Here is a 15,249-nt window from a genome sequence, read left to right on the forward strand (position 1 = left end):
TGTAAGAGGGAAAAAAGCTCAAATATCCTCTGCAGTTTTGACTGAGTTGCACTTTAACACAAAACAATCAAATGTTAACCTTTCCAAAATGCATGCTATGTTCAATGTGAACCATATTATTCCAACAAAGTCAGTGTTACTTTTGGCTGTTGCGTGTATCACATACTTTATTGGTTTTCTGTGCTTGAAAATAATTACTTGGTCAGATATTTTCTAACTTTCAAATTGCAACAAAGAGACCAAAAATGCAGCGGAGAACTGAAAATGACAGTTTGCCTCATTATTTCAAGGCCCAAGGACTTCCTCCTACAAAATTCACAAAATATACCGCTCTCTGCAGTTGTCCACATCTGACAGTAGTGTCTCTTTTTTTATTTAGTAGTCATCCATGTTCACACTCAACAGAATATGTATAATCTTAAATCTTTAAATAACCCATAGTATCAAACAAATTGAGGCACCCCAAGCTGTCGTTGATGGTTTTCAGGATGTTTCCCCAAAAAAGTAACATCCTGTGTTTATCTTTACCTGCAGGCTGATAGCTCGGAGGGGTTGAGCGTGTTTGATGGATACTTTATTCAATCATCCAACTCAGCTCTCGAGCTGTGTCCGTCAGATTTAAGCCAATGTCCGAATGGAGAGTGTCAGCAGCACTGTAAAGAAAAGAGCGCAATCACTTGAGGTTAACAATCAGCTGACACCAGCCCATCCCGACGAGGGGTCGTAGGGAATCCTCTTAACCCGGGGCCATGCAGCTAATGTGGACTGGGTGTCCCCCTTTCATGGAAATCACCGCCTTTGCTCTAAGAGATTATTTGAGAGAGATGCAGTGAGAGCACAGTCATAAATCCATGAGAGGTTATTTACCTTTGGTGACCGGAGCAGCAGCAACAGCAGCAATGCTGATGTTTTGCAGCCATTTGACCAAACAGTGCGGCACACTGCAGGAGCATATAGCAAAGACGACTACAGTAACAGCGGGACGGGGATTTTGCTTTCATTCTCTTTTTTTCATCTATTAATATGTTCTGCTAAATCTCTTAATTCAAAACCCTAAATTCTAACCCTAACCCACCTAATAGATTAAATTAAAATTAAATAGAGGTGGCAGACTGTCGACCCAAGCCACAGCAACCAGGAGACGGTTTAAGCTGCGTGCCTGCATTATGTGTAGTTACATTTTCACATTTTCTGATGTATGAGGAAACATATTTATCCCAGCCTTTAATAGTGTAAGTCAGAACGGCATCACATTTTCTGTATATACACTGTTCTTAAGTATTATTAAAGTGAATACAACATACTGTATTTGCACATCACGTATACACTCTGCTAGTGCCGTGACTTGCTCTTTAAACACATGAAGTCAGTTTAGTTCATGCACTCTGATCTGGAAACTGACATTTTATGTTCTGGCTTTTTACTAGTACAGACAAATGATACTTAACAGAGACACAACTACCTGTGTGAAATGATGTGCTGCATGAAGAGACAGATAATAAATGCTACAGCTGTGATTGTGCAGAATTTATCTGTAGGTCATTCCCTTAGTTGTGAACTAGTTTAGATAAGACAAGATTAGACACAATAGATTATATATTGATATAAATGATCAGAGACTGAAGTGCATTCTGACATATATGTAGTATGTATATCATTCTCCTTTATTGAAGCTACAATCTACATTTATAGTCAATCCAGCACTATATTTATAATATATTCTTTGAACCTGTTCCCTTTTCCTTCTTTGAGTTCTTGAAAAACCAGCACAAGTGTCTTTTTTTTCCACTGGTAAGAAGAGGGCAAACTGCCAAGAGACTGGGGCCATAGAGGTCAGTCAGTGCTCATTACTCCCCGTCCCATTTAGAGGAGAAATGGGCTTTTATAACTCAGTAGTTATTCTCATATTGTTTCCTTATCGAGAAGTAGTCAAAATGATTTATTTTATGATGTAGTTTGACATTAATGTCTCACTGCTATAGTGAGACAAAATTATAACCAATGATGAGTTTGCTCTTTTCCCAGTTCTGTTACGTGTGCGTCATCTGTTTTGTTACAGCGGTGATATCACGGAGCCATGAGGGTCCAGGTGAAATGGGCAAGGCAGTGAACATCCCCAAGGAGGACCAGGAGAAAATGAAGGAGCTCTTTAAGATTAACCAGTTCAATTTGATGGCCAGTGACATGATTGCACTCAACAGGAGTCTGCCGGATGTAAGGTTGGATGGGTGCGTAAGCTTGGGTGTTTTCCAGATGCATGCTGTGAATCATACTGCCCGACCCTTTAACACCTACAGTGTCTGAATGTGTGCAAAGACACAATTCTCTACCACAAAGAAGGTTGTAGTGGGGAAAAAGGAACATGTTTTAAAAAATAGGAATGCATATAACAAAAAAAATATTAGAAACAAAATGAAGCAATTAGGCTTTTATTATTGAGCACAATATCTGACCACTGTAACCCAAACTAGTCTTTGAATTTGACCACAAATGAACTGTGAAGTCTTTTCTTTGACATTTAAATGTGGGTTTGGCTGCATTTATCTAGTAATTTTATATTAGCCTTTACAGTTTTTCTCTGGTGGAGTTGAAGTGGAGCCAAAATAAATATTTTGTAATCAAGATTACGTTATCATTTCTTTTCTGAGCCTGGTAATGTCATAGAAATCCCACTTCTGACAGCACCCGTGAGCGCTCCTTCACTTTTGGTGGTGGAGTTGTGTGTCTTAATCAATTAGACACTAAATGCATGCAGATTACGCCATTTTCTTAGTAAGTCTGGCCTTTAGTCCTCACCTTGCTCCTCCACAGCCTATAATCTTCGATACCTTTGATACCCATCACACACTACAAAGTACCAAAGAGTTTCTTTCTCAAAAAGTGGATATTTTGGCTGCCACTTTCTGCCTTTTGTTTCTTTAGTTCTTTATTTTTAGGTTTTTCTTTTACTCTTTAATGTGTGTAGACCTTAACTCTGGGTTCACAAGAAAGTGTTCCAGGATTCAGACAAAATGTGTCAGATGGCTCAGCAGCGCAGCAGGGATTCTTGCTCTTGTTAAAAGAGTCTCGACAGCATCGCACAGCAGCAAATGACAAAAGGCGCTGCAGATGAAATATTCAGCATTATCAAAGCAATGTTATTCTTATTATTAAAATATAGTGTATTTGTTGAGTGCATTAGATGTTATTGGGTATTAATAAATGTATGAAACATGAAAATACATCTCTAATTATGGGCACTGTGTGAACGCGGAATCCATCAGATCCCCCAAGTGTGTACATCAGGCTTGACATTTCAGTTGGAGTAGGGTTTTGTTTACTGTCACTCAAGATCCACTTCAGCACTTAATGAAAATCCAAGGAGCCATTTTGCTTGAAACATGAGCTTATTCATCTCAGGTTGCTGAAATGCACGGGCATTCGCCTCTTGTGGAGACATTTATTGAAGTGATTCATGATGAAATATTCCAATTGAACATGAGCTCTCCACACCATTTTCATTAAGTGCAGCCCAAAGTCTCCACATGTGAGAAACGAGAAATAGGCCACGAGATAATCTTTTTTTTCCCCCCACACCTACATTCTACATTTTTATCTCTGCTATTCTTGCCCATACCAAAGAAATGCCAACTCAAGACTTTTTTTTTTTTTTTTCAATGTGAGGATGCAAATAAAGATTATTTTTCCTCCATAGTGCAAAAGAAGATGTATATTACTGAGAAAAAAGTGATCATTCAGCTGATTGCAGCTCCTCCAGTTTTTCTGTCCATTATGGCTCTATCTTTCCCTCAATATAAATATTACAGCAGCTTTATTAGAGCTTATCCTTGCAAAATTTCACCAGCTGTGTGGTGAAAATCATCCAGAGTTATGCAGAATCGCCAGTTGTTGCCTCTGGCGATAACATTTTGTCTTTAAGGCAACCTCCTGGCCTAGTTGTGTCAGTCAGTCCTGTCACGTTGAATAGACAGGACTGAACTAGCAATGCTGTCTGCTCCGATGGCTTCTTTCACCCTCCGTTACCTCCTACTACCCCTCCTACTGCCATCCAGGCTGCCCTGCTGGCTGTCCACCTCCTCCTTTTGTAGTGCAGGTTCATTCTTTATTCAACCTCATCCACCACAGCCACATTCTCATTCCTTGGGTTTGACAGACAAGGACATGCTGACATAGCTGACAACACTGGTTTTACATTTTTTTACTCTTTTGAGAAATTTGTCAGTAAATCTCCAATGGCAATGCTTTTGCACTGACGGTATCATTGAATAGCAGTGAGGTAGACACAGATTCTGTTCTCAGACACTTTTCAAACAATTTAATGAGCTCCAAGCGTGGAGACCCACTGTGACTGCATTATACCAACAACTTTAGCCTAGGTGAGTTGTAAGAGATGTCAGGTTTACATATACAGATATAAATGTTATGTTCAGCTATTAGGTTAACAATAGTTGACTTTAGTCTAACTTTAGTTTAATTTTGAAGAATTAATTAATAATTTTGTCTATAAACTGTCACAGATAGTGACAAATACAGATAAAACATCGGTATTCACTTTACTATAATATAAAAGAGAAAAGCGAAATCTCAAATTTGACTCAATCTCAATTTTGCTTTAACCACCAAATGTTTTTTAATTAAAGGATTAATTCATGACCAAAAATGTCAAAAGATTTATTTTCTTATAGTAAAACAAGATTAAACCAACTAATTATTTTAATATGAGTTAATTGTAACAATCTGTTAGAGGTTCAGTCTAAAACTGGTAGTCCGACATTAACATTCGTCACAGCTAAAGCTCAACAACTTTCCTTTGTTCAGTTCTGTGTCACTGATTCTTTTCTTTTCTCCGCTGCTCTCTCAGCTGTAAGACCAAGGTGTACCCAGACGACCTGCCAAACACCAGCATCGTCATCGTGTTTCACAACGAGGCATGGAGCACCCTGCTGCGGACCGTCCACAGCGTCATTAACCGCTCTCCCAGACACTTATTAGTGGAAATCGTGCTAGTGGACGATTACAGCGAGCGAGGTTGGTAATCTACACTGCGGCTATCAAGGAGCTCACAAAAGATATCGGACACAGTATCTGATAGTATCGAAGGTTGAACTCTGTCACCGCAGTAACGGATACAGGATGTACATTTTGAACTCAAGTAGGCAGACGATCATTGTCAACAACATGTGACACTAAACTCTGAACCAGGATCAGTGAATCACTGAGCTGGGTAACAAGACAGTGAATCAGTGTTTACTCTTTAGAGCACCTGACTGCTAAATTGAGTGCAACTTACAATTATTTTTATTGTTGATTAATCTACTGGTTATTTTCTTGATTAATTGATACTTTAAGGTCTTGTTTTGTTCAACCAGGAGTCCAAAGACATTCAATTTACTACCAAGGAAGACTAGAACAGGCAAATATTCACATTTTAGAAACTGAAACTGAAACTTTTTTGCCATTTTTGGTTACATTAACGATGAATCTATTATCAAAATTGTTGTAGATTAATTTTCTGTTGATCGACCAATGCATTAACTGACTAATTGTTTCAGCTCTTTTGAGTTGAATAACTCTGCAGGTGCATATTTTCTGAGATGTCTCTTGTTTTGTTTCAGACTTCCTGAGGAAAAAGTTAGAGAACTATGCGCGGACTCTGGAGGTGCCTATGAAGATCCTGAGGATGGAGCAGCGTTCAGGTCTCATCAGAGCCAGGTTGAGGGGGGCAGCTGCCACAAAAGGTCAGGTCATCACCTTCCTGGACGCTCACTGCGAATGCACCATCGGCTGGCTGGAGCCCCTGCTGGCTCGCATCAAAGAGGACAGGTAGCAGCCCAAAAATACAGAATGTCTTAAACCTGACGTTGATCAGACGGAGGACTAACACTGACAGGAAATAACAAATAGAGGAGAAGTGCACGAGAATGCCTAAGAGCTTCCACTTGTCAATCATTTTAATCTTTTGCCTATTCAGTCCCTGAAACATGCTTAATTAATACGGGTATTATCACATTTCACTTAAGTTGCATGATTGCTCTATTTGAATATTGATGGTACAGCAAACTATCTGTTATGAATACACTATTTGAGCCTCACACTGCTGATAGGAGAAGATAATTATTTTGCATCGTCCGCTTCTGCTGCTGCTGCCTCAGAGGCAAAGCTATATTAGCTCCAATTACTGCTGCTTTGTCTTTGCGTTAACTCTGTCACAACTGATGCCAGTAGACGCTAGCAGAGTCACAATTAAAGTGTACAAAGACATGTTTTCTAGCTACAACAGATACATGCGCACCTTCAAATACAATGTGGTTCCAGAGGATTAGATCTTCCTCTTTTTTTTTGTTTTGACAGTAGGTATTTTCCTCAGCAGCTTGTAGTGTTTGTGTGGTTATTAAGACAAAAGTGTTACTATAAAGTGACAAGGTTTTAATTTATTTGCTGTTATTTATAAGAACATTAAGCTATATTATATCAGGCTGTTACTTGCCTGTTAGAAAAAAAAACCAGGGTGTAATCTACAGTGTGTGTGTGTGAGAGTGAAATAAATGGATGGATGGATTAATAATGATTCTCCTGCAATCCATCTGTTATCTGAGGTCAGACACATTAATTTTCCCTCAGGACGACATTGGTATCACATGACTCAGAATATTATATTATAGAGCCATTACACTTTTACTGAATTCTGCTGCACACGTATTGATGTAGAAGTAAGGGCGCAGACTGATGAGACGGTGCAGAAAGCATAAAGTATGTTGACTGCAAATTCACGTGATTGATGACACGAGTCCGAAGAAAGTCTGAGCTGAGTTCACGATATTAACATTTTGCAGGCAGTTGCCTAGCTTGCCTAATGGTAAAGGTCTGTCCCTCAGTACGATGCAAGGCTTCATCCATACAGTCGTTTATCTGAGCGTTGAATCTTTATTGTTCGGGTCTTTCAGGACAGCAGTGGTGTGCCCTATCATCGATGTCATCAGCGACGAGACGTTTGAATACATGGCAGGCTCAGATATGACTTACGGTGGATTCAACTGGAAGCTGAATTTCCGCTGGTACCCTGTTCCCCAGCGGGAGATGGATCGACGCAAGGGTGACAGAACACTTCCTGTCAGGTACAGACAGAAAATATTTCTTCCTTAGCTTCCTTTAAGCTAAATCAGGGGGAACGTGTGATTGTGTTTTCACTTGTTTAACATCTTTTTATTAAGAATTAAGAGAAAGGAGGTCAAATTACATAAAAAGGTAAAAAAAAAAAGGACAAGTTCAAACCAATGCTAGTTTTCAGCTTTATCTGAGCTGAGAATGGTTTTACCTGTGATGACAGCACACTACAGAGAAGACATGGATAGTTAGATTTTCTGACAAACACTCTTATGAAAAGTGCCATTTTTATCTGCAGATAGAAATAGATCCTTTTCGTCTGTGTATCCCGCTGATGCAAGCAATAACATTAATTGTTATTTCACTCTGCTGTAGTGTAAGTATGTATGAGCTAATACATTTTTAAAATAGAAAAGTGGAAACTTTGCTTATAGTTGCCTTTTTTCGGTTACACAAAAGAAGGTGCAGTATGTCGTTTGTATGCAAATCAGGTCCAGCAACAAAACAGTATCCTTAATTCAGAGTCGACTTCAACATAGAATTAATTAAAAGATAAAAGTAATTACTCCTCTAAGGTTTTGTTTCAGATTGTCAAACAAACTGGTCTTTTATTATATTCTGAATGTTCCTCAGAGTTACACTGAAGTACTAATAAATACAGCATGAGGAAACATAATATTGCTTTTCGTCTCTTGCAGGACCCCCACCATGGCAGGAGGATTATTCTCTATAGACAAAACATACTTTGAAGAAATAGGAAGCTACGATCCAGGGATGGATATCTGGGGCGGAGAGAACCTGGAAATGTCTTTCAGAGTGAGTGACTGAAAACAGGGAGGATGTTTTACTGTACTTGGTTGGTGTCTGTGGGGACATGCCAGTTACTTTGTGTCCCTCACCCTGGTCTTTTCCTTGCCTCGTTGGCCCTCCCACTTTAGATGCAGGAAAAATATGTTTCTAATGATGGTGGCACAGCTTGCTCAGTTGGCTTTAACTGCATTGCATTGTTTCATTTGAAGTTGGTATTTGCACATACAGTATTATGTGATGTGCTGTCTAAATAATAGTAAGGGTCCACTCTCTGTCTTTGAATAAGGAGTCAGTTTGACCGTATGGAGCAGAGGGAGAATGGAACTGGTAGCGGACTTGTCGCAGGACCCACAAGTGGACCATAACAATGGTGTTTGTTCTTGTGTCACCTTTTTGATGATGGACTGTGTATCTAGTAAGTTCTGGTTTGCAAAACACAGTGGAAACACAAGGCAGAACTAGTAAAAAAGCCTTATGAGTTCTTAAAAGTTCAAGTTATGTGAAGCTCCGGGTTATAGGTTGTTTAAAGAAGACTCTACTGATTTAGCACTGCTGTGGCATCGTCAAACTCGCTATGGACAATAAAAAAAGTCCCAGAGATAGTGTATTTTTCAATCTAAACATTTTTCTTCCTTGTCAAAAACCTGTGGCCTTCATTACCCAAAATGCAACTCAACTCACTCTACTGTACAGATTCAAGTGTGTTATACTAGTAGCTGCTAGCCTCAAGCAGAGATGAGGAGAGGTCTACAGAGGTCCGATAATCTTTGTAAATACACACTGCCAGATTTTTTTCATTTTCAAACTTATAGTCTTCAGCTCCAACTGACGTTGACTCAAGTGACATCACTTGATCCTTGAGGCAGTTTATCAGACTTTGCAGCTCCCTCTAGAGCCACTAAAGGTTTTATCCAACTTTTTTCACATAGTACCTGTAAACAGACTTTAATGTGTAAAATCGATTGAGTTCCCCTTTAAGTTACTACAGCGGACAATGTAGAAGATATTTAACTAGCATCCACTCATGTACAATAAACTTCCATTCAGACTTGAGTGTGGATGTTCCCTCCTGACCACTGGAACACACACACAGTGATAACTGTATGCCAAACATCCATTTAGACTGTGTACACATCAGTCAAACCAGTTTGTGACTGTGTTTCACTGCTGACGCTGGAAGCACATGAGTGGTTTCTACTGGGAGCAAAGCATTTATTTCTCATGACTTACATGCATTCACATTTTTAATGTTTTGCTTATAAATTAATTATTTAACTGTACATGTTATGATTATGAAAATGATGTAATATTAGTGCACATTAAAATGTTGTTTCTCTGCAGTACATAGTGATTTATTTACAGCTTCACGTGACTGAATGACAGTAATTTATTATAGAAAATGAGAATGTTATTAATGCTGAAAGACAACATGCAGTAGTGATGACATAAATCATGGCTAAAGAAGATGAGAAGAAATCTCTTGATGAATGATGAAATAAAATTTGACCCATATCAACTATTTTTACACATCAAATCTTAGAGATTAGTAATAATATATAATATAATAATAATGTCTGTCCACGCTGGTATGAAATTGTGGTATTGCGGTGACGTAGTTACAAAGCAGCCCGATCAGCTGCAGCCTCCAGTTGCTGACAAATGTCCAGCAAGTGACATATAAATGATATAAGACTTCCCTGTAACAAGGTCTCTTGTTTCTACACTCCTTCGTATTAAGAGCAGTACATCCTCATGGCAGATTTCTGGTTCACCTGAGGATCAAACAGTGAGGATCCATCAAATAAAGGAATTGGCATGTCCCCAAATAACTGTGTTTATCTTCTTTCATGCACATACTGTATAAATCTACATTGTCTCTATATGTCTGCAGATCTGGCAGTGTGGCGGCTCTTTGGAGATCGTTACATGTTCCCACGTTGGCCATGTTTTCCGGAAGGCCACCCCATACAGCTTCCCTGGAGGAACGGGCCAAGTCATCAACAAGAACAACAGGCGGCTGGCCGAAGTCTGGATGGATGACTTCAAAGATTTCTTTTATATCATCTCACCAGGTACGAAGCTGTGGTGAGACCGCTACTGTCAGATTGTATCTTTCTGCCTCTGCGATGGTAGAATCACAGGCTAAAATGGCCTGAATTCTGCATTTCAGAAATATATATAGTCCACCAGGAGTTTAATAGATGTTTTATTTAGTGCAGTGCTGTTCAAAAGCAGATATGAGCTCCTCTGTGCTACTTGCTGATATTACATTTAGCAAATTGGTGTGAAAAGGAAAGACTTGCCTGCTGTCTTTTATTCATTCATTCATTCTCTTGCACTGTACTTTTTCTAGCTTAGTTAAAAATTTATATATCTCCTTTTAACTGTCTTACATTTGAATTTAATGTCGCTTTTGTCACCACAAACGGGGATTAATTAACACACACTCTACATTTAGAGGTACTCTGGACTTGAGTTCAGAAATCTACATCAGAAGACCATCTCTGACAAATTTTAGGGGAAACTCAAACAGAACTCATCCACACACGGACGAACTAGAACAATACGACTGTGCAGATTGAGACATGAGTACCCCTCCATCTGTCGACTTAGTAATGTGATTACCCTTTAGCAGACAGCGATGTCCCAGAAATCTCCGGTTACATGTTTTAGATGCCAGCCAACCTTTAAGGGATCATCTGTAATCTGCCGGTCTTATGGCACAAATTTTGACCTTCCCCCTTCACTCAGTCAGGCAGGATTCTCCACGGGGCAGGTGCGGAGACAGAGCCGGCGCCGTGATGGATGAGTCTTTCTGCGTCTTGCGGCCCCACAATGACTGCCTGTTCCTCTAGGACATTAGGGAGAATGATCTGGGCCATGCTGCTGTGCCAGACCTCACTTATAGGCGCAGAGGAACACAGTATGTTGCTCAGGCTGAGTTTGGGGAGTGGCATCTAGTGAGCCTATTAAAAGAGCCTATTAAAAGTGCATCTCCTTCCTCGTCCCTCCTCTGCACTGGTGATTTCAAGATCAAAGAGGCTATTCATCATCCGCAACATGTGATGCTCAGACCCTACAGAGAGAGTGAAGGAGTGAGAAAGAGAAATGGAGAGCCAGGGGAAATAAAGTGGCATTCAGCTCACAGCTTTTATCTGCCAACTTGAAATTTCAATACCCGCTGGTTAAAGTGTAAGACGTTGATGGTACTGAAGGTGCTGCTGGCATTGTCTTGCTTGTGTTTGATGGATAAATATACTGTGCTGCAGGTTTAACATGTTGGTTGATTGTGAAAATTATATTCTATTTTATTGCAATCATGGTCTTTAGTGATAAATTACCCCCCCCGGATCTATCTACATGCAAGCTATGAGTCCTCAAGAGGCACTCTGGGGAGAAACCATCTGCCTAATGTGTTTTTAAGTGTCTTTGCCCAGTTGCTGTTTAATCCTTCTTCAGTCTTCAGTTTCATCAGGGCTGATACATCATGTAGTTTCCATTTGGCTAAAGTAACATACATCATGGAGCACACGTGCTCCACAGTTGTTGGATTCATGCATCTGAAGGAAATGCTTTGCCTTATTGGTCTTGATTGGACTTTTCAACACATGCTCTGTTTGCTGAAATTAGGTAATTTCATGTTTTCAGGGAGGTTTGCAAGGTGTCTTTTTTTTTTTTTATAAAGGGTCCCTCTGGTGTTCAGCTTTGGTGTTGCAAAACAAAAAAGGACTGCCCTTCCATTTTCAGAACAAATAAAACTGTATGTGGATTTCAATACTAAATGAAGGTGAATACCGACTCGTGATACATATGGCTGAATGCTTGTCTTGGAATTTGCGCCTGCAGGAGTGATGCGGGTGGACTATGGAGACATTTCTTCCCGTAAAGCCCTCCGCGAGGCCTTGAAGTGCAAACCGTTTTCCTGGTATCTAGAGAACATCTACCCAGACTCCCAGATCCCAAGAAGATACTACTCACTTGGTGAAGTATGAGCTTTCTTGTACTCTGATCACCCATAATGCAGCAGATACACTGCCTCCGTCTGCAATGAGTCAGATATGTCCTTGCTGCTGGGCTGTGTATTCAGAGGACGATATCACTGAAAAAAATCTGCAAATCTCAGAATCCAGCAAGGGTTTAAAAAAAAACTAGATAAGAACAAACATCTCCAACTGCTCGTATTGAACTTGTATGGTAAACAAACAAGGAGATGTAGGTATTGATCCCAGCCACATTATTATCCTATGCATGGTGGGTTGGTGAGATAAGGCTCATGCATAGATTCTACACAGTCTCATAGCACAATTTTGTTTTTGTTGTAAAACACACAAAAGTGCAAATATTAGTCAATTATTACCCAGCAAGTTATTATTTTGTAATAGAGGATATGTATCCTTCCCTCCTGAATCTGAGCAGTCAATTTTTGAGATGAATACTTTAATAAAAAGAGATGGAACACAGATTGTAGAAATTAAAAATACATTGTTGATGATTTGCAGCTAAGGTTTGATCATTCATAGTTAATGTTCTTCAGATAATAAAAGTTCCTTTTATGTTCTTATCTGCTCACACAAGAAAAAAACCTTTTTTTTAAGTGACCTGAATCTGACCTGAACTTGCCTCTGTGCGGCATGATGTAAAGCCAGTGCTGACATGCAGTGTGCTGTCTGCACGATAGATGGAGGCCATATAAAAGTAATGCCAGATGAAGAACTCATGGTGAAATGAGCTTGTAATCCTCCACCATTCATACTGCTGAGGATGAGAGGATTTTTCATCTGTGCTGCTCTGCTGTACTGCAGTACAAACTGGCTTTGTCTGTTTCTCTCTCTTTAGCCACTGCAGCACCTCAGCTCTCATCTTCCCCCCCAAGAAATCTGACCGATTCTCGTCCACCATAAAACACAGTCAGCCGTTCTTTAACAGCTGGAACCATTAGGTTTTATATTGCTTAATTATGAACGCCATTCTATTCTTGCATGATGGGCATAATATATTGCGTAGGCAACATATAGAGTCAGCTCATCTTTAGCACTTTTTTTTGCATACCCTTACAATGCATGTGTTCATTAGATAGCTGAGCTGCCTGTAAAAGCCAGTAAGAGCTGTGTTAACAGGCGTCACCCAAAGCTCTGCTGTCAGATCACATATCTGTTTCTGCTTTAAAAGTGCCGAGTAGGAGCTGTATTAGTATGACTTTATGACACAATATCTCTTATATGTGTGATTTTATACCTCTAAAATCTTCTGACATCAGACAGCGGACTCTGGCAGAAAGACATGGTGACAGGCGTGCATTTTTCATGATCACTATCTGGAAATGAATTAACAGTAACAGTTGACTCAGTAATGGGAAAAACTAACTTGACAAATGTGGATGAAAACTGCGTAACTGTCAGTTTTGTCTGTCACTTGGTTTCTCTGAGAGGAAAGCCTCTAACAACACTGAGACTGTGACTTGTGTGTGATCTGATGTGGCTTCAACATCAGCAGCTCGTGCATCTTGAGCAGCAAGCTGTTATCATTGGGTTGGTTAAAGCAGCAATGATGCCAGCTAGACCGGGTGTAAAACAAAAGAGATAATAATAGAATTAAATAAAACAAAATAACACAATATAAAGGCATGAATGAGGCTTGAATGTTATGCAGAAAGATCTCAGGATATTGAAATTAAGGACAGTCATGAACATTAACATGAATAAAGAAGGGGTGTAGAAAAGATGATACATTTTTATTAATAAGTATTGAGCAGAGCCTGACTGGCTTGTTTTTGAAATAGAATATAACAGATTATCCTCATTTTGTTTGGACATGCAGCTTGAAGTGCTGTCAAGTAATACATAAATTATATGTATGGATTATACACTGGTATGACTAAAAGACAGTGCAATACTTTGTACTTTGCAATACCTTGTAATACTAGAATTTATGAAATATAGAGACAATTTTGCAAAAGTGTTTGAAAAAATATGTTTTGAGTTGTGAAATTTGTGCCCTAAGTAACTATAAAAATAAATCTAGAGTGAGAAGTTAATTTCAAATTAGAGTTTAAAGTAACTTGTGTGTATTTGTTGCTGTTAGATCAGGAATGTTGAGACCAACCAGTGCGTTGACAACATGGGACGAAAGGAGAACGAGAAAGTTGGCTTTTTCAACTGTCACGGCATGGGTGGAAACCAGGTGAGGAGAAAAATATTATATTGATATTTTAATATTTATTCTTTTTTAGATATCATGATTCATACTGTACATAACAGTGTCTTCAAACAGTGTTTCTTGGTGGTGTTGTAATAGGATTATACTGTAAAATGGATTATGTTAGATTTTTTAGACTACTAATATACCCAATGGAATGTGGAAACAAATCAATTTCTTCTCGAATTAAAGTTCAACGCGCTGAGCCATTAATACATCTTTATTTTAAATACATGAGCTTTGGGATTTGAGCTTGGTGAGGTTGGACGCAAAGTGTGTGTGAATTGCCAACTTTAAATCAATCCACAGATTTTCAATGCAATTCAAGTTCAGGTTTTTGCCAAGTCTTGCAGGGGTTCATTGATGAGTCTTTGGCATTTTAAGCAGGTTTGTGCCAAGAATTTGATTATTTTTGTTTCCTCTGTCTTTACTAATCTCATTATGGGGTATCTGCACTGCATCCTATGAGACAGAATTTCAGGGTGATCATGAAGGATCAGAAAAACAGGAAAGGGGAGTTAAATACTGAGTTTGTTTAGAAAAGCACTAAAAACTTCCCTGGCAGAGTGCAAAAACTCTATTCGAATCAGGTTTGGCATTACACATAAAATAGAAATAAAATCAGGAAAAAATATGTGCAGTTTACATTTCAAAATGATGAATAATGTTGGCATTACTGATGTTTTTCATGGACATCTTGATTCCAGGTGTTCTCATACACGGCGGACAAAGAAATTAGGACAGATGACCTCTGTTTGGACGTTTCCCGCCTCAACGGGCCTGTCGTCATGCTCAAGTGTCACCACATGAAGGGCAATCAGATGTTTGAGTACGATGCCGAGGTAGGATCCATGTTCCCTGTGATAGAGTACAATCTTCTGTAAAACAGTACAGGCGGCCATTACTGCTACCTGGTGGCTGATATGTTAAGAAATGATGAAATGCTGATTGATTGTGTCTTACTGTGTTTGAGGAGATTGCATGTGCTGGTAATACAAAGTGGGGAAACAGAATACCTGTTTTCTGCCACCAGATGGCGCTGTATGTCAGTGTTTTGGGTTTTTTTGGCAGCACAGACCTTGAGTTGCATTTTCCACCCAGCAGCTGTGTCTCTCCTCTCATATTCTCTCCTTTCACGCA

The 15,249-nt window shown here is 39.3% G+C and overlaps 1 protein-coding gene across 5 annotated transcripts in view; it reads left to right on the forward strand.

Moving 5' to 3' along the window:
- galnt13 (UDP-N-acetyl-alpha-D-galactosamine:polypeptide N-acetylgalactosaminyltransferase 13) overlaps positions 1 to 15,249 on the forward strand; it is a 37,328-nt gene that overhangs the window by 12,002 nt on the left and 10,077 nt on the right. For all 5 annotated transcript variants that reach the window (XM_042425746.1, XM_042425742.1, XM_042425743.1 and 2 more), the window contains exons 3-11: positions 2,060 to 2,228; positions 4,862 to 5,028; positions 5,616 to 5,823; positions 6,945 to 7,115; positions 7,803 to 7,920; positions 9,806 to 9,986; positions 11,761 to 11,900; positions 13,996 to 14,094; positions 14,817 to 14,951. In XM_042425746.1, the coding sequence (XP_042281680.1) occupies positions 2,060 to 2,228; positions 4,862 to 5,028; positions 5,616 to 5,823; positions 6,945 to 7,115; positions 7,803 to 7,920; positions 9,806 to 9,986; positions 11,761 to 11,900; positions 13,996 to 14,094; positions 14,817 to 14,951 (1,388 nt within the window). The remainder of the gene's footprint in view (positions 1 to 2,059; positions 2,229 to 4,861; positions 5,029 to 5,615; positions 5,824 to 6,944; positions 7,116 to 7,802; positions 7,921 to 9,805; positions 9,987 to 11,760; positions 11,901 to 13,995; positions 14,095 to 14,816; positions 14,952 to 15,249) is intronic.

This window comes from Thunnus maccoyii, chromosome 11 (genome assembly GCF_910596095.1).
Source record: "Thunnus maccoyii chromosome 11, fThuMac1.1, whole genome shotgun sequence".
In the NCBI taxonomy this organism is placed as follows: domain Eukaryota; kingdom Metazoa; phylum Chordata; class Actinopteri; order Scombriformes; family Scombridae; genus Thunnus; species Thunnus maccoyii.